At 44.3% G+C, this 19540-nt stretch overlaps 1 protein-coding gene across 1 annotated transcript in view; it reads right to left on the bottom strand.

Annotated features, from left to right (window-relative positions):
• Positions 1 to 2305: 2305 nt before the first annotated feature.
• Positions 2306 to 19540, bottom strand: part of TMEM72 (transmembrane protein 72) — a 91454-nt gene continuing 74219 nt past the window's right edge. The window contains exons 4-5 of the mRNA XM_083145380.1: positions 5394 to 5533; positions 2306 to 3509 (exon numbers count right to left, since the gene is read on the bottom strand). Coding sequence (XP_083001506.1) covers positions 3034 to 3509; positions 5394 to 5533 — 616 coding nt within the window. The 3' untranslated portion in view covers positions 2306 to 3033. The remainder of the gene's footprint in view (positions 3510 to 5393; positions 5534 to 19540) is intronic.

Below are 19540 nucleotides of genomic sequence, written 5' to 3'. Positions count from 1 at the left end.
GTTTAGAACGCATATACATATTTATTTAATAGCAAAATGTGCATTGAAGAAGGAGAACCATCATCTATTAATACATTGAACCATGTGGCTCAATTTCATGGCTGGCTGGTTCTCGGTGGGCCCTTGGAAAGTCAGACAAATCTAATGAGGTAAATAGCATCATTTTAGTTAATTGATCACGTACAACTCTGTAGCCTATGTCTGCCTTTTTTCTCCTCATTTTCCAGACAGATTTCTGCATCCTGTTACCATTTATAAATCAGCCACTGACATGATAGGCTTCATCCATCTTTGCTGGTCACAGGATTATTTGAGTTTTTGTGACTATATTAATGACCTGGTAATATCAGCAGTGCTTTTCCAGACCTTATTGTTTGTTTGAACAAGTATTGATCTACAGGTCTATATTGCATAAATTAGTTTGGCCTGTTATGCCGCGACTGACCTATGTTTTCCTTTGTCTGTATTTATCTTTACTGTATATGATATAAACATCCCATTCATCTTCATAATTCTGTGGATGTGATGTTTGTTAACCTTAGCTATACAAAAGCAATGAAGTCGGTTCCCCTTTCTTTCATGCATCTCATAGGAACATCAAATCAGCCACTGGGGGACGAAAATTTGTGTAAAGATTTCTATACTACAAAGAAATGTTTTAAAGCTAAGGCCCAATTTATCAGGTGGGCTGGAATGGACAAAATGATTCCTCTACTGTAGGTAAGACAGAGCAAAGAAGAAATGTGAGGTTAACCAATTAAAGTAATATGTGACCAGTGGTGAATTTTTTATTTGGGTTGTGGAGTGCGTGCCTAGCAGCAGCACTTGTTTGTGGGTGACATTTGTAATGTTTCATATTTACTTTCAGTTAAAAATGTAACAGTAACTGGTAAATATTTCCTCATTTGCGTTCCGCATTTGGGCAAATTTTGCATACAGGCATGGCTACAATTATACTATTACTATATTTTTGTATCACTAAGCCCCACCTCCTTTGTGGGATTTCAGGGGCAATGTAATTACTTTGGCATTCTGCTCATTTCACTAGGAAGGGGGCAGAATGCGAAACGGGTGCCCGGTGGAGTGGGGGACTACCCCAAAATTTGTGTGTCTTCTGCAGAAAATCGAGAGAGTGGGCAATTAGGATATAAGGACTTTCAAAGTATATAGTAAGCTGAAAGGTCACAATTTTTTGGTGACTGTCCCGCTGTCCCACCCGCAGGCAGCAAATGTACAACAGTAGGAGGGGGCAAGGTAGGAAGGCCCTCTGGCACTCACTCCTGACAGGGGCATGGCCAGAAGTTCACAGAGTGCTGGCCATACCTCCATAGTGATAAAACAAAGATGTGTAATGTAATTGCGGCATTGCCATGAAACCATGCCCCTTTTGTGGAGGCCACACCCCTTTATGGGAGCCTGCGGCAGTCCTACTTTCTGTTTCAAAAATGTTGGGAGTTAAGCACAATTATCAGAATAAAAAACATACTTCCCAACTGCCCCAATCACACTGTGACAGTCGCGCTAAATGAAGACTGCCCTGCTGTCCCTCCCATGGGTCTCAGTGTCCCGTTTGTGAAGGGACAGTGGGTGAAGCCAGTGATCACCGCTGCTATGCAGAGCAGCCACTGATCACTGAATAGATGTTGTGTGTATTTAGTGTGGGGATGGGAGCCGGGGGCTGCACAGGTGTTTAGGGAGCTCTGGGCACAACCCCAAAATGACGAAAGCATGGGGCCACCCCACTAGGCCCTGCCCCCCTCTGCAGAGTCTCCAATCCCGACCAAGACCTCACCCCCATTTTGGTATGTTAAAAATATAGAAAAAACTAGGATTTGGTTTGGTTCCAGGGGTTTGGCGAGTACAGGCAGCCTAGCAAACAGGTCTGAATCAGGCCCAAAATGGCTTCAAATGGGTGTTTAAAACATAGCCCTTTTTCTAACAAATCAGAGACCATTGGCACATACAAGCACACATATACACACATACACATGCACACACACACACACACACACACACATGCACGTGTGCGCACACACATATACACACACACACACACACAGAGGCACACACACAGCTTCTAGAAACTGTGATATAAATCTTCTGTGTTACTTAAGGGCCGTACACACGGAACAATTTAATACACTTGACACATGATTTGTCTATGGTCTTCCTGCATGCAGGAAAGATCATAGACCATCGTTAACGATTCGCGGGTACGCGCATCGTTAACGATGCACGGAACTATTTGATCGATTTGTCGTTCCAATCGATCGGGAACGCCCACATTGGGCTTCAGATCGTTCCGTGTCTACCCAGCCTTACTCCTCACTGGTACCAATTACTGTTTTTGTACATATGTTACTGATAATTACTGATATAGATTTTGTAGTATTTATTAACTCTTATTTACAGTATATAGTGTATACATATTACACTTTACAGAGAATGTTTCATCCTGGCCCCATTACAATCAATCATTATTTTCCCTAACACACACAGGTTCATTCTGTCAGCAGACAGCTAACCAACAAGTATGCTTTTGCAGAGTGAGTGCACATATAAACTAAACACAGTACTTACAAATGTAACAGTGCACTGGTAGTAATCTTTACCTATGTTCCGCCTTTATAATAATACTTTTAGTGGCAATGTTTTACATGTCCTATTAGGAGAAAATAGGCTATACCAATAGTCATTTGAATATTATTTCAAATTTAAAACATAAACTTTTGAGGAGATTTGTTTATAAATGTATGAATAGACAATATATTACATTTACTTTAGTTGTATATCACAGCATATAATTATGTAGTACATCTTGGCTTCAGCATATTATATTACAAGATTAGTGGTACGTAATCAAGTAATGCGATAGCTGGCAGGCATTCCTTTTCTCCTGGACAGCCTGGAAAATACTGACTCTGATTGTCCCCACAATCCTCATAAAATCCTCATAAAGCCTCTTAAAGTTTGGCATATTGTTCCCTGGACCGCACTCATAGTCGTGCGTGTTGCTATAACTGTATAACATCCTTAGAAGATGCCAGGAGTCATAGGTACCGTGTTGGATACATGCCTTGTCTCAGTGGGTATTATAGGAGCAGTGTCTGAGTTGGTCTCCTCTAGTTCGCTGTCCTGGTCTTCTAGGATAGCTCCTTCCATGGGGATGATTTTAATGACCTTCTCCTCAAAATGCACTTGCTTTTTTTTAGAACTTACATCCATAGAAACATCTACATGGCCTTGATTGAGACTTGGGGTCTTGGATAGCTGACAGTTCTTCTTTACTTTGAGAATGCTCCTCATCTGTGTAAGCAGTGACTCCTTCTTTTCTCTTAAGGAGCCAGTGAATGTGTACGTTTGTTCTGTGTCCCCAGCTCTGGTCATGGCAATGGCAGTAGTAGAAGGATCTGTGTAGCACTCTGCCTGCACAATACAGTCTTTTCCCATAATCTTTTTCCGCTTGCTCAACATAAGATAGGCTATTCCAGTAACAACTAGCATGGTTCCTGTAAGAAGAGTGACAGAAGGCATTCAATGGGACTGGCGGCCATTTAAATGGTATGGATGATTCAGCTAACACTGGAAAGGCAAGGTTAATGCTTTTGTTAGTAGTTTGTTAGTTCATTGGTTAGTATTGTAATAGGTGGGGTTAGAGGTGTGTTTTGTGTTAGTTTAGGCTGCCTGGAGCATTGTGCTTCCTCTTTGGTTGCTTGACAAGCCACACTCCCTCCCTAGTTTTCAATTCATGTGGATTGTGGAAAGAGGCTACATTGGATATTGACAGACTTCCCACCCCAATAAACGGATTAGGCACCAGCTATACAGGTACATGTGATTTTTCTATTTTTAATAAATTCAATAAAATCTCCCCAAAACTTGTTTCCCATTGTCATTATGGGGTTTTGTGTGTAGAATTTTGATTAAAAAAATTAATTTATTCCATTTTGGAATAAGACTGTAACGTAAAATTTTTTGGGAAAATGTGAAATTTTCCGGATGCACTGTATAGTTACATAGGGCGGGATGTTATAACATCCGCGGCCCCCCTTCGCCGGACATCGCATTTTTAATAACGGCATATGCTATAACATATGCCGTTATTCATGCAAGGGACAGCTCTTGCGGTAAGAGCTGTCCCTTGCGATGCGGTGCCGGCACTGGACTTCCGGGTCTGTGACCCGGGAGTCCATCTGCGCATGCGCAGACCCCGGCGCCGGCCGCAGGGCACGCTGGAAGGGATCCGTGACGGATCCCTCAAACAGCGCTGCGGTAAGAAGCCCATAGGCTTCTGCAGGGATTCGCCAGCTTTAGCTGGCGATTCCCTCCGCAGCGCTGACACTGCGGAGGCGCCATATAGCATATAGAAATGCGGTAGAAACCCCGAAAACGGGGTTTTTACCGCATTTCTGCTATATAGCATCCCGCCCATAATATTCAACATTAATAGTAGACAAGTGTTCATGACACAGGGCCTCATTCAGAGGTGAATGAAATGGTGATATTTGTGAATGTTTTTTTAGACAGCACATCTGACTGATTAGCGACAGTCGATGGTGGGAATCTCTGGACAAAATACAGCGCTTACGGATTTAGCATATTCTTGTGTGTGGGTTCTCAGTTACAATTGGATTTGAATCCACTTCTGAATCAGGTTCAGAGGCCCTAGGTGAATGAAAGGTGAAAGGTGAAGAACACATGTCTGGGGAGATGCATTTGTCAGTACTGACACTCATTAGAAAAGACACATGTTGCTATTCTGATAATAAGCAACAGTCAGTTATTGATTTTGTCATGTTGTTAATTTAGATAGAGAAAATAATGTAATATCTCTGGAACTTTGAATCTCATACAAGGTTGCTGACCCTCCCGGAATTCCCGGGAGTCTCCCGATAAATCGGGTCCCCCTCCCGGCCCCCCGGAAGGGTGGGCAACCCTCCCGGAATCTGGGGGACCCCCTGAGTCCCCTGAATTGCGGCACGTAAATGCCGCAATCCGCGGGTCTCAGAGGAGGGGGCGGAGCTAAAATGGCACAATCGTGTCATTTTAGCCCCGCCCCCTCCACGGAGATCAATCATTTAGCCTATTTCCCGTCATGGGGGCGTGGCTTAATGATGTCACAGTCAAGCCCCGCCCCCGATCGGGTAAGGAAAGTCTCCTCTCCGGGCTTCTCCCGGAGAGGAGCATTTAAAAGTCGGCAACCCTGATCTCATATTGTACACTGAAAGAGCAGCATTTGTGAATTCGAATACTTATTTTACTACATGATATAGGGGGAATTAAATTCCCGGCAAAGGGTGGGAATTGTGGTTGCCACGACATTTAAATGTGAATTATGACATTTGTATCTGTCTCATATGTACTAACAAGACTCCAGCAATAGGAAGACATACCTGGAATGGTGACATGCCAAACCAGGACAGGGTGAAGGAAGCAGGCCACAGACAGAAGGCCATATCCCAGGAATTTCTGGAATCCACCCATCCGTGCTGCTTTCCCCAAGGACACATATAGACGAGGCTCTGTCTGGCACCTTAAATAGAGGAAAGAGCACATTTATCCATTATACTGCAGGATTCTGACGTTGCTTTAATGTTATTGACTTAATGTAATGGTAGTCACCAAATGACTGTTTTCTGCAGAGACAGCGAGTTTTATTATTGTTGTTGTTTATCCCCTTCCCGACATTTGACGTACATTTACGTCATGGTCGGGATGACTTCAAAGTGTCACCGCATCTAGGGACGCGGTGACAGAGGGACGATGTCTGCTGTCCCTGACAGCAGACATCTTCCCTCATTGCCCAGGGGGGGCAACGATGCCCCCCGCCATGGGCGATCGCTGCGATTGGCTGTTCAAACGTGAACAGCCAAAAGCAGCGTTTACTGTGTGATGTGCATAATTTTGACTCTGCTGCCCCCTAGTGTCCAAAAAAATTAAAAGCAGGTTGAAATAATGATGTAATAATAAAGTATAGATATGGTCTTTGTTAGTTATTAACTATTTTGAGTGGTATGATTATTTGTCTCACAAGCAGAAAATGTAACATTTTGCAAATTGCAAAATGTTCATTTTTTTTACGACATTTTGGTATTTTTCACAAAAAAAAAAAAACTGTATCGACCAAAATTTATCACTAACTTAAAGTACAATGTGTCATGGGAAAACAATCTTAAAATCACTGGGATAAGTAAAAGCAAAAAAAAGTTATCCCCACTTAAGTGATACCTGTCAGATTTGAAAAAAAGGCCTCTGTCAGGAAGGCAAAAACATGCTGCGTCGGTAAGGGGTTATTTATATGGTACCACAAAGGTTCCGCAGCGCCTAACAATACGGCATATAATTACTGGACTAACCTCTTAGCTCTTCAGCTGCAGTATTAATAATGGTACTACGAATAGTAACACACTGAAAACAGTCATCATTGCATGGGGAAAAAAAAAAATCACATACTACTTGGGCTACTTGGCTAACGAAACAAAACCACATCTGTTCCCAATCAAATCTATACATATTTTCCTTTATAGTCAAAATGCCACCCAATATTAAAAACTTTGTGTCATCATCACTGTCATGCGTTCAGACATCTTAATATATTCAACAATTTGAGCAATGAGATCTGTTCCCAGTATGAGATCTGTTCCCAGTATATTGCCCACCCAGTGGCAGAACTTGTGAGTGACGGACACAGGAGCAAAATATAATCTGGATTCCCTTCCTCCACCCCACCCCTGTTCCCTGTTCTAAACAGAAAGAGAGCTCCACTTGACTGACAGGTGAGCAGAGCTCAGCCAATCAGGGGAGCACTGCTGACGTGATGCTCCCTGATTGGTTGCTGGATCCTGCAGTGACAGGAGTCACAGGGGGACTCTGCATTCGGGGGAAGGAAGCCCATGTGTATACATATGCTTCCTTCAGTCCATAAGGATTGTGTTTTTGCAGGTTTTTTTTTTATCTCGTGGATGCCTACAGGGACCGAAGAGGATGCGATCCACACCAGATGATGGTAAGTATAATTTTTTTCACAGGTACACTTTTGGAATTTTTACTGGACAAGGGGATCAAGATGTATATAATAAAATTACACTTTATTGGTGTGGGTGTCAGTTATTGCGCTATTGGTTCTGTAGTGGGAATACAAGTCCCAGTGGGCTCATTAATGTATGCATGCTGGGACTTGTGGTTCACCAAGTCTCTGCATGTGGGGGAGGCTTGCTGGGTCTTGTAGTTGTATTACAAAACCCAATACCTTCTTTTTTTTACACAATCAGCCCGGTGCCCACCATCTTGGGGCACTGAGGACAGCCTCAGGTTTTTGCCCAGGCCAGGGGTGCCCTGGAAGGGGACTTTATTGGGGGTCCCACTCCACAAGGGACCCGGCCAGGCTGACCAGCCTGAGAGGTAATGCTTTTATATATATTTTTTATTAACAGTTTCTTATATAGTGCATACATATTCTGCATCGCTTTACAGACAGTCACATCAGTACCTACTCCAGTGGAGCTTACAATCCATATTATCTACCACATGTACACGTGCACACAGACATTCTAGGGTTAATTTTGTTGGGAACCAATTCATCTACCAGTATATTTTTGGATTGTGGGAGGAAACAGGAGTACCCGAAGTAAACCCATGCAAGCATGGGGAGAATATACAAACTTTGCACAGTTAGAGCCATGGTGGGAATCAAACCCATGACCTCAGTGCTGTGAGGCGGTAATGACCATTACACCATCTGTGCTGCCCCCCCCCACTGTCGCCTTACCATAATGGCTGTTTGAGCCCGGTGCTGGTTTTCAAAATACGGGAGACCCCTACTTTCTTTGTCCCCCCATATTTTGAGAACCAGGACCGGTTAAGACCTGGTTACAGAAATACAGCAGGGGAGCCCCAGGACTCCCCCCCCCCCTGCAACCAGCAGCAGCTCAAAGAGCTTGGGGCTGGTTATGCTCATGGAGGGGGGGGGGGAACGTTTATTTTTTTATTTATTGTACTTTTTACACATAGAAGCATCAGTCAGATCCATGCAATGGTTCACCCTCGTCTGTTTTTGGCTGCCAGGAAACATGGCAGACAAATTTGAATCCTAATACTATGGCAGCTTAGCCTTATTCTCAGGTCATATTTTCAGACCGATCACTGCCGATCCTGGTCGTACACGTTCATATGGCGAATCGGCTGTGATTGGCATCGTACATTTCCCTTTATGTATTAGATACACTTTGGAAGATAAACTATGAAATAAAAAGTAATCTCTGCAACTGCGAGTCATTTTTTCTGGGATGATATGCTCTCCAACCCTCTACTATTTTATATTTCAGAAAAGCGTAGTGTGAGCAGGGGCAATTTTAAGGTTGAGGATGCCCGTAGGCCAGGTATGGCCAAACTATGGCTCTCCAGCTGTTGTGAAACTACAAGTTCCATCATGCTTTGCCGCAGTTTTGCGATTAGGGAATGCTAAAACAGCTGGAGGGCCACAGTTTGGCCATGCCTGCCTTAGGCCCAGCGTTTGTGGAAGTCCTAAAAAGGGGAATGCCATGAAAAAGAGTTTAAAGGCTGCCATCCACTGAGTGACGGTAGAAAAATATGCTGTGGGAGCCCTGGATGGGCGGTAGCCATGTAAATAAGCTTAACGACTGCTGCCCACCAGATGAAGATACAGCACAGTGGGTTCAGTAAGATTTCCCGACAGTCAAAATACTGACGGTGAAATTACTATATGCCCACTTGGATCATGAAGTAAGAACAAGTCAGTTTTGATGAAAAAAACATGAAAAACCCATGCCAATTCTTTGACATGTCAGAATTTTTGCTGTCTGCCAATGCTTGTTCGTTGCTATTTTGACTGTCTGGAAATTGACTGCATACCCTGGCAGAGTAGGAAAAAAAATACCCATAAATGACAGAGTGTGTAGGGAAATGCCAGTATCAAAGACTGTGGAAGACACTGATACCGCTGGTCATTCACTGTTGGGCCGTCTAAGCATAGATTTGCTATAATATATCCAATGGCAGATAGCAGATGTACGCATGATGATGTTAAAAGTAAAATAGTACTGGTTAATGTCAGTATGGAGAGGCTGAATGGGACATTCCTTTAAGAAGAGCCACCTGAGAGAGTAGCTAATCTGACATGGAGAGTTGCTGGTTTACTACAGACAGCTGCCAGAATCATAGAGGGAGCAGGCCAGTGACCGCGAAAGAGACGCCATTTGAAAAAAGGGAGTCTGCCAGTATTCTGTAAGTCAGAAAGCAGCCTGCCAGTGATCCAGCTTGAATCCATATACTTTTCTATTCAAATCCTAGTTTTACCTTTAACCCCTTACCGACACAGCCTGTTTTTGCCTTCCTGACAGAGCCCTTTTTTTTCAAATCTGATATGTATCACTTAAGTGGGGATAACTTTTTTTTGCTTTTACTTATCCCAATGATTTTGAGATTGTTTTCTCGTGACACATTGTACTTCAAGTTAGTGGTAAATTTTGGTCGATACAGTCTGTGTTTTTTTGTGAAAAATACCAAAATGTCGTAAAAAATTTGAAAATTTTGCAATTTGCAAAATGTTAAATTTTCTGCTTGTGAGACAAATAATCATACCACTCAAAATAGTTAATAACTAACATAGACCATATGTCTACTTTATGTTTCCATCATTATTTCAACCTCCTTTTAATTTTTTTGGACACTAGGAGGCTTAAAATATGAATAGCAAATTCTCAAATTTTCAAGAAAATTTCAAACACTGATTTTTTTAGGGACCAGTTCAGTTCTGATGTGACTTTGAGGGACTTGTATGTGAGACACCCCCATAAATGATGCCATTTCAAAAACTGCACCCCTCACAGTATTCAAAACAGCATTTTGGAAGTTTGTTAACCCTTTAGGTGTTTCACAGGAATTTGAACAAAGTGTAGGTGAAATTTGAAAATTTCATTTTTTTTGCAGATTTTCAATTTTAATACATTTTTTCTAAGGAACACAGTAGATTTTACTAGAGAAATGTGACTAAAAATTGATTCCCCCAATTCTTTTGTTTTCATAAATATCCTATATGTGGCCCTAGTGTGCACGTTGACCAAACCACAGGCTTCATAATAGAAGGAGCACCTACTTGATTTTGGAGCCTCCTTTTTATGAGATTATTTTTTAGGCACCATGTAGGTTTCTAGGCACCATAAGATGCTAAAAGTTAGGAACCCCCCCACAAGTGACCCCATTTTGCAAACTACACCCCTCAGGGAATTCATCTAGGGGTATAGTGTACATTTCAAACCCCCAGGGGTTTCACCAATTGTGGTACAACTGGGCTGTGAAAATGAAAAATTACATTTTTTACACAAAAATGCAGTTCTGGCTCAAAATTTTTCATTTTCACAAGGAATGAAGGAGACAAAGCACCCCAAAATCTGTGCCCCAATTTCTCCCGAGTACGGCAATGCCTCATATGTGACCAAAAAATGGCAGGACTCATAAGGGAAGGAGTGATATTTGGATTTTGCAGCACAGATTCTGGTGGAATGAATGGTGGGTGCTATGTCGCATTAGCAAGACCCCCGAAGCACCAATACAGTGGAACCCCCCCACAAGTGACCCCATTTTGCAAACTACACCCCTCAGGGAATTCATCTAGGGGTATAGTGTACATTTCAAACCCCCAGGGGTTTCACCAATTGTGGTACAACTGGGCTGTGAAAATGAAAAATTACATTTTTTACACAAAAATGCAGTTCTGGCTCAAAATTTTTCATTTTCACAAGGAATGAAGGAGACAAAGCACCCCAAAATCTGTGCCCCAATTTCTCCCGAGTATGGCAATGCCTCATATGTGACCAAAAAATACCATTTGGGTGCATGGCAGGACTCAGAAGGGAAGGAGTGATATTTGGATTTTGCCGCACAGATTCTGGTGGAATGAATGGTGGGTGCTATGTCGCATTAGCAAGACCCCCGAAGCACAGTGAAATGATGAACCTAATAATCCATAGATGTGTGGTATATTTTAAAACACTCCTTCATACATAGGCCGAGTTTGTCGGGGCAAGTTTCACAGTGGAAAATAGTTTGCTTTCGTATTCCCTTTTTATAGCAAACTTTGCACCTTTTTTGTGTCCTGCCCTTTTTTCCAGTGGAGGGGATTTCGTTAGGAAAATGCTGCCCTGATACAATACGGGGGCAAGTACTAGAAGTACTGGGGTCAGTACTAGAAGTACTGGGGCCCTCTGCCTGCTGGTTCCCAAATATTAGGCCCTTTATGACTTCCTCTTGAAAGTGCATAAATGTCCCCGTCTGGCTGGTAGAACGGAATAGTACGTAAGCGTTATACAGTGCCATCTGGATGATATACACGGCCAGCTTCTTATACCAGATTTTTGTTTTCCGCAGGGCACTGTACGGCTTCAGTACCTGATCTGAAAGATCCACTCCGCCCATGTACTTATTGTAATCCAGGATACAATTAGGTTTGGAGGTGTGGGTACTGGTACCTCGTACAGGGACGGAGGTGGTACTGTCTCCGTGAATTGTTGTCAGTATAAGGACATCCCTCTTGTCCTTATATTTGACCAACAACATATTTTCGGTGCATATTCCCCTGCTTTCACCCTTTCTCAGTAATTGGGCAACGTGCGTTTTTGGGAGGCCTCTTTGGTTCTTGCGCACAGTACCGCAAGCTGCTGTACCACTTGAACCAAGGGCCTTAAACAGGAGGATGCTGGTGTAAAAGTTATCCACATAGAGGTGATAACCCTTATCCAGGAAGGGGTGCACTAAATCCCAGACAATCTTTCCACTAACACCTACGAGGGAGGGGGGGCATTCTGGCGGTTCAATTCTTGTGTCCTTCCCTTCATATACCCTAAACCTGTGGGTGTACCCTGAGGTGCTTTCACACAGCTTATACATTTTTATGCCATACCTTGCCCTCTTATTGGGAAGGTACTGGCGGAATTTAACCCTTCCTTTAAAATGTATAAGTGACTCGTCTACACAAATGAATTTTTCAGGGATGTACATCTCAGCAAATTTGGCGCTGAAATGATCAATGACCGGCCTGACTTTGAATAGCCGGTCAAAGGTGGGATCATCTCTGGGTGGGCACTGTGCATTATCGTTGTAATGCAAAAATTTAAGGATCGTCTCAAAACGAGTCCGGGTCATGGCCATACGATGAAGTGGGGTGCTGTACAGAACATCTGTACTCCAATATTGCCTAATTTCTGGCTTTTTAACTATGCCCATATGTAACACCAGACCCCAAAACGTCATCATCTCTACTGCATCTACAGGGGTCCACCTAGCAAATGATGACGTGGGGTTTTGGGCAATAAACTGCTGGGCATATAAATTACTTTGGTCCACCATTAAATTTATAAAATCATCAGAGAAAAAGACTTTGAAAAAGTCAATTTCTTTGAGGCCTGTACTATCAAATTGGATTCCTGGGTTGGCCAAAAACTCAGGAACCTGGGGCTCAAAATTGTCTGGTGGTGGGGTCCATACGAGATCAATCATTGGGGGGGGGGGGTCTCAGCTGCTCTACGGGGGCGTCTTTGAGGGGGTCCCTCATCACTAGAGGAGGAAGAGGAGCTTAAGACAAATGCCAATTCATCGCTTACTTCACTGGCTGTGTCAGTGTCAGAGGCAAGAAGGGCATATGCCTCCTCCGCTGAAAACAGTCTTTGCGATGATTGGGACATTTTTATTATTTTTAAGTGTAGTGTTTCAACACGTGTATAGTGTAGGGGGGGGGGGTACAAACTTTATTTCAACACGGGGGGTATGTAGTGTGTATGTAGTGCTTTAACACGTGTAAGTTAAAAGAAAAAAAAAAACTCCTGCGCCAAAAATTGAGCACAGATGTTGGTCAGTAACGTCCGTCACTGATCAGCGCTCAGCGGGCACAGGACACCCACAAAAGCACCGTGGGTGTAAAAAATTTTTTAAAAAAAGACTCCACAGCACCCTCCAAAAAAAAAAAAATTAAAAAAAACTTCTGATGAGTCAAAGACAACTGGAATTTAACCCCCCCCAAAAAATTAGATCAAAAATGCTGATCAGTGATGTACGTCACTGATCAGCGCTCAGCGGGCACAGGACACCCACAAAAGCACCGTGGGTGTAAAAAAAATTAAAAAAAAGACTCCACAGCACCGTCCAAAAAAAATAAATAAAAAAAAAAATGCTGATGAGTCAAAGGCAACAGTAATTTGATCAAAAAAAAAAAAAATAGATCAACCCTGTGCCAAAAATGCTGATCAGTGATGTACGTCACTGATCAGCGCTCTGCGGCCACAGGACACCCACAAAATCACAGTGGGTGTAAAAAAAATTAAAAAAAAAAACCCCACAACACCCCCCCCAAAAAAAAAAAACTGCTGATCAGTGATGCAACTGATTAGCAGTGAGGGGCAGCAGGCACACAACTGTGGGTGCAATCTGACAGGGTATATATATATAAAAAAAAAACCTGCACCCCAAAAAAGGTGCTGATCAGTTAGTTTATACTGATCAGCACAAAAGGGGGGCAGCAGATACAAAATGATATCACACAATTTCTGACACAATGACGCTGCTGCAGCAGCAGCAGCAGCAACACAAGCACCAGGAAGTCACAGGAGCTGGCACGGATGCCACCAACGCTGATCAGGTAAGTATAGGGCACAGATGGGCACGGAGACCGCTCTGCACGCTGTTCCTGACCGGAATGGCGACTGCAGAGCTGTCTCTGGTATTTTCTATGTGGTGTAATGGCTGTGATTGGTCCGTCGTTCCGACGGACCAATCACAGCCTTTTGGGGGCAGGTGGGGTGAGGTGGGGTGACACCAGTGTCACCCTTGCACCCGGTGGTGATTGGTGCTGTACTTAACAGCACCAATCACCAACGATCCCTGTGTCACCGGCGAACGTTATTCGCCGGTACACAGAAAACGCTGTAATTGGCTGTTCACATTGAACAGCCAATCACAGCGATCGCCGATGGGCGGGGGCATCGCTGCCCCCCCTGGGCAATGAGGGAAGATGTCTGCTGTCAGGGACAGCAGACATCGTCCCTCTGTCCCCGCGTCTCTAGACGCGGTGACAGTTACAAGTCATGACGTACATTTATGCCATGTGTCGGGAAGTACATCCCGACCATGACGTAAATGTACGTCAAATGTCGGGAAGGGGTTAAAATAAAATCACTGCTTTAAATCCTGTAGCAAAGAAGCCAAATTGGAACCATTACATTTGGCCCAAATCCTTCATTAATTGGAGGTTAAGGTAACTAGAGCAGGGGTATCATTTATATAGTCCCTCACAAGTTTTGTCACTCTTGGATGCTTTCACCACTGAAGCAGTGATTCGTTAAATTTACTATGGGCCATCTTGGAAAAGATCAGTGTGTGAGAGAAATAATCAGGGCCAGATGTACTAAACTTGAAAAGTGATACAATGGAGAGTGATAAATTAACAGCCAATCACCTCTTAGCTGACATGCCACCGACTGTGTTTGAAAAATGCCAGGCAGGAAGCTGATTGGTTGGTGGTTTATCACTCTCCATTTTATCACTTTTCAAGGCTTAGTACATCTCGCCTTCAGTGACTAGAAGTATAAAGATATTTTCACCCTTCCAGCATTGTCTGATCAAGAATTGGTTGATTATGATTGATTTACATTTTTTCACCATGACATATTTCAGCAGTGATTTACATGCACTCTATCTGCAACATGTCCAAAACCCCTTCTGTTTATAAGATCACCACATATGTGTATATTTGTCGATGTGAGCATTTTATAGGCTGGGACATTCTTCCACACATAACATTCTATCTGTATATGTTAATTCCTTGGTCCCTGGAGCGCAGGAAATCTAGTAACACATTCCCTATATCTAGTAAAATAGTCCCACAATGGAATTTATCTAAGTATTTATTATAAAGGTTTCTTTTTTTTGAAAAAATGTTCCTTCCTGACCCCATATTAACAATCAGACCACTCCTAATCAACAAAATATAATGCCAGTAAACCTGCATATTCAGTTGAATAAGGACAATGGGCCTAATTTTGTTATTACTCTCAAAACTACAACTCCCAGCAGTAGAATGCGGAGTTCTACCCAGCACAAGGCAAGACTACCCAGTATGAAGGGTCCCACCCCGTGATCACAACATTTTGTGAACGCATCGCTAGCATGTGAGCACTTTGCTATACAGCAAAGCGCTCGCATACTAAAAGTAGCCCCCCCCCCCCCCCAGCTGCACAGCCTAAATGTGAAGCCAGTTGCCAGGCGGCCATTTTTGAGCCGCAGAAGCTGTGTGTCATGTGCAATGATGCCCTCCGTCGTCCCTTAGACTGCAGTCACTTTTTTTTTTATAGAAAAACTTCGTGCATACATGTAGTACGTCTAGAGGCAGTATAAATATACAGCTTGAGCATCGAGAGAAGCAATGCAGTTTTAGCATATAATAATTAAATTGCAAAACCATATAATAAAGAAAAGGCAAAGAGAAAAGTGGTTGAAGATGGGGAATAGAGGCAAAGAGAGAAAAGAATGAAAAAAAAAGTAGGAAGGGATCATCAAGCCAAGATGTAAACGAAGCAAACTTGGGCCTATAGCAAGACTATTATATCAGGAGTAATGCTTGATTGAGTTAAACCTGGCTCCTCAGGTCCCAGGAGGAGAATGAGCAGAATGGGTGAACCATGGGGACCACATCTCATCAAATTTTTCAATAGTGTCATGTAGGGAGTGGGTCATTCTTTCAATAGAAATAATAAACCATATCCTAGAAAGTATAATTTGTATAGGGGGGTGAGAAGGTCAAAGCGCCCAACGACATGTGAATATGAAGGGACAATTTAACTGAGGGAGGACTAAGACCCTCTATTGGGTAACCCGATAATGCTGACCATGGATTAAGGGTGATGTAGGTGAAATATCTTGCTTAAAAGAGACTGTGGGGTAGATTTATTAAGCTCGGTGAAGTGATAAAGTCTCTGGTTTTTATCACTGGCCAATAAGCTCCTACCTGTCATATTTCAAACCAAGCCTGTAACTTCACAGTTAGGTGCTGATTGGCCAGTGATAAAAACAAGACACTTTATCACTTCACTGAGCTTAATAAATCTACCCCTTAATACTAGTCCAATAGGGTTGGATTTTGGGGCCATTCCACCAAATGTGGCCGAAATCTCCCTTTGAGCCGCAGTTGCGCCAACATAATAGAGAGGCGGTTGGGTAGATTTCTCAGTTACTTACTGTAAAAATGTCTCCTTTTTTTTAGAATACCTCCAAAGATTGTGGGAGCATGGCTTTGTGACACATGGGAGTGATGGACCCGGAGTTCCTCTATAAATTAAGCTGTTGTACCACTCACTTGGTAATGGAGTGATGTCACTATTTTAGCTGGGAACAACTCTTGATGGAGCCCTGGACGAAATAGATTGTGGTGATGAAGCTAAAGGAGGCAGACGAACAGGTGCCGGACATAACTATCAACCCTTTTGGCAAGAAGATGATAGTTGTCCAGGGATTCACAAGGGCTGAAACAATCAGCATCCAGAACTACCTAAAGGGGATCTTCTACATCACCTTCACCTTTGTTGCCATCTGTAAGAGGTACTGCGAGGCAGTGAAAGCGGCAAGACCCAAATTCACTTTCTCTTCCTTTGTGGGCAACTGCGCTATCCAAAGAAAGGAAAGGTGGTTGATGGTTTAAATTCGCAGCCCTCACACGCTTTTTCCCCACCTTTCTTTACTGATTCTGCACGATCGTAAGGAACCCCACAAGGATCCTCTCTGATAGTGGATTCTGGACCGCGAAGTGGGCAGTGATCGTACGGTTGCAGAAGGACTCTTCGTGCCCAGAAGGAGTGAAGCATTCCACAGTGCTAAATATTGGATTTTTTAGACAAACCATCCTACAGCCATGTACAGCATGCTGAATGCTATGGACACCAAACCCAATTACCCAATAGCCCTAAGTGTCTGATTGAGTTCGGCTTTTGCTTATCTTAAGGTGCCCAAACATTTATCCGATTTGGGCACTTTTCTTCTGATTCTGATGGATAGGGACAAGAAAATGGATGAAAATTGTGAAATCTCTTGTGTTTTAAATTCTGTTTCAGCTCTAATTCCAATCCAATGCACAGTCCTGTCAGGGGCTGGCTGGCAAATTTTAGCCTGGGGGGCAAGTCCAGAGCACTGGCCCATAAGTAATAGCGCATTGTTAAATGCAGGTTTTTCATTTAAAAAATATGGGTACTTGTTTCCTGGCACGGCGCCCACGATTTTCATCTTATGCCATCATATCGATCGGATCGCATGCGATGCGATCAGACCCGATTTTTAATTGTACAGGCACCCTGATGGGTGATTACTATGTTAAATGCACCCCCATTGTTAACGCCAACCCGAAGCGTGGCGAGCACAGCGAGCGGTGGCGGTACGCGTCCTCTGTCCTTTTCATACCCCCACTATCCACGTCGGCGGGGAGTTGATTTTATATAGTGTGGCGAGCACAGCGAGCCCCACGAGGGGACGCGGATTACTTCACATGTATTCCGCGTGTGCTCGCCACGCTTCGGGTTCGGTGGCTCGCCACACTATATAAATTCAACTTCACGCCGACGTGAATAGTGGGGGTATGAAAAGGTCAAAGGACGCATACCGCCGCTGCTCGCCACGCTTCGGGTTGGCGTTGATAGTGGGGGTGGCGTTAACAATGGGGGTGCATTTAACATAGTAATCACCCATCAGGGTGCCTGTACAATTAAAATTTTCATTGCATTGCATGCCATTGTAATGGCATGCGATGCAACGCGATATTAAAATTGTACAGTGCGGGTCTTAGGACCCGAAAATCGGGTCCCATCGCATACCTTAATTAGAGGTATGCGATGGCATACGATGGGCGCCGTGCTAGGAAACAAGTACCAAAATATGTATTAATAAAATAAAAGATTAGGCCTGGAGTTGATTATATCAACTCCAGATATCACAGGCTACTCTGCTGCTCCCTCGGGTAAACAACAGGACACCACAGGCTGCTCCCTCAGGTACACAACAGGACACCACAGGCTGCTCCCTCGGGTAAACAACAGGACACCACAGGCTGCTCCCTCGGGTAAACAACAGGACACCACAGGCTGCTCCCTCGGGTAAACAACAGGACACCACAGGCTGCTCCCCCGGGTAAACAACAGGACACCACAGGCTGCTCCCTCGGGTAAACAACAGGACACCACATGCTGCTCCCTCGCGTTACCAACAGGACACCACAGGCTGCTCCCTCGGGTAAACAACAGGACACCACAGGCTGCTCCCTCGGGTAAACAACAGGACACCACAGGCTGCTCCCTCGGGTAAACAACAGGACACCACAGGCTGCTCCCTCGGGTAAACAACAGGACACCACAGGCTGCTCCCTCGGGTACACAACAGGACACCACAGGCTGCTCCCCCGGGTAAACAACAGGACACCACAGGCTGCTCCCTCGGGTAAACAACAGGACACCACAGGCTGCTCCCTCGGGTAAACAACATGACACTACAGGCTGCTCCCTGGGTAAACAACAGGACACCACAGGCTGCTCCCTCGGGTAAACAACAGGACACCACAGACTGCTCCCCCGGGTAAACAACAGGACACCACAGGCTGCTCCCTCGGGTAAACAACAGGACACCACAGGCTGCTCCCTCGGGTAAACAACAGGACACCACAGGCTGCTCCCTCGGGTAAACAAAAGGACACCACAGGCTGCTCCCTTGCGTAAACAGGACACCACAGGCTGCTCCCTCGCATAAACAACAGGACACCACAGGCTGCTCCCTCGCATAAACAACAGGACACCACAGGCACAGTGGGCCTTATTCTAGTTCACTCTTTCTGAATAAAATCCTTCTTAGATGGACAAAACCATGTGCACTGCAGGGGGGCAGATGTAAAATGTGCAGAGAGCATTAGATGTGGGTGAGTTATTTTGTTTCTGAGCAGGGTAAATACTCACTGCTTTATTTTGACACTGCAATATAGATCTCACTTTGAAGTAAAACCCCACCCAAATCTAATTCTCTCTGCACAAGTTACATCTGCCCCACCTGCAGTGCACATGGTTTTGTCCATCTAGAAGGATTTTTTCAGAAAGAGTGAACTAGAATAAGGCCCACTATTACTATTCCCTGCAATGCTGGTTCCTTGCTGACTCCGCTGAGTGCCACAGACCCCGTCCTCCACCTGCCGTCCTCAGTCCCACTGTCCTCCACAGAGCACTCTGCAGTCAGCACTGACGCATGGGCTGTTGCGGGTGGCGTCATTGTCATGCTCCCCACGCAGCATCTCTCACTGCCGGCGCCGGGAACCAGGAGGAACAAGCGGCCACGGGCACAGGCTACAGGGAACAGCGGCCCGCAACAGACTTTGATAGAGCGGCCTGGGGGGCACATGGCACCCTGCCCTCCCGGCCTAGCCCGACCCTGAGTCCTGTGCACATTGGATCAGAGCTGTAGATCACAAGACCTGCAATATGGATTTATCAGATCCCGCAGGCCTTGCTGG

The sequence above is a fragment of the Crinia signifera genome, chromosome 6 (genome assembly GCF_055691185.1).
Source record: "Crinia signifera chromosome 6, ASM5569118v1, whole genome shotgun sequence".
Lineage (NCBI taxonomy): Eukaryota > Metazoa > Chordata > Amphibia > Anura > Myobatrachidae > Crinia > Crinia signifera.
This window is presented reverse-complemented; position numbering and strand designations above follow the sequence as displayed.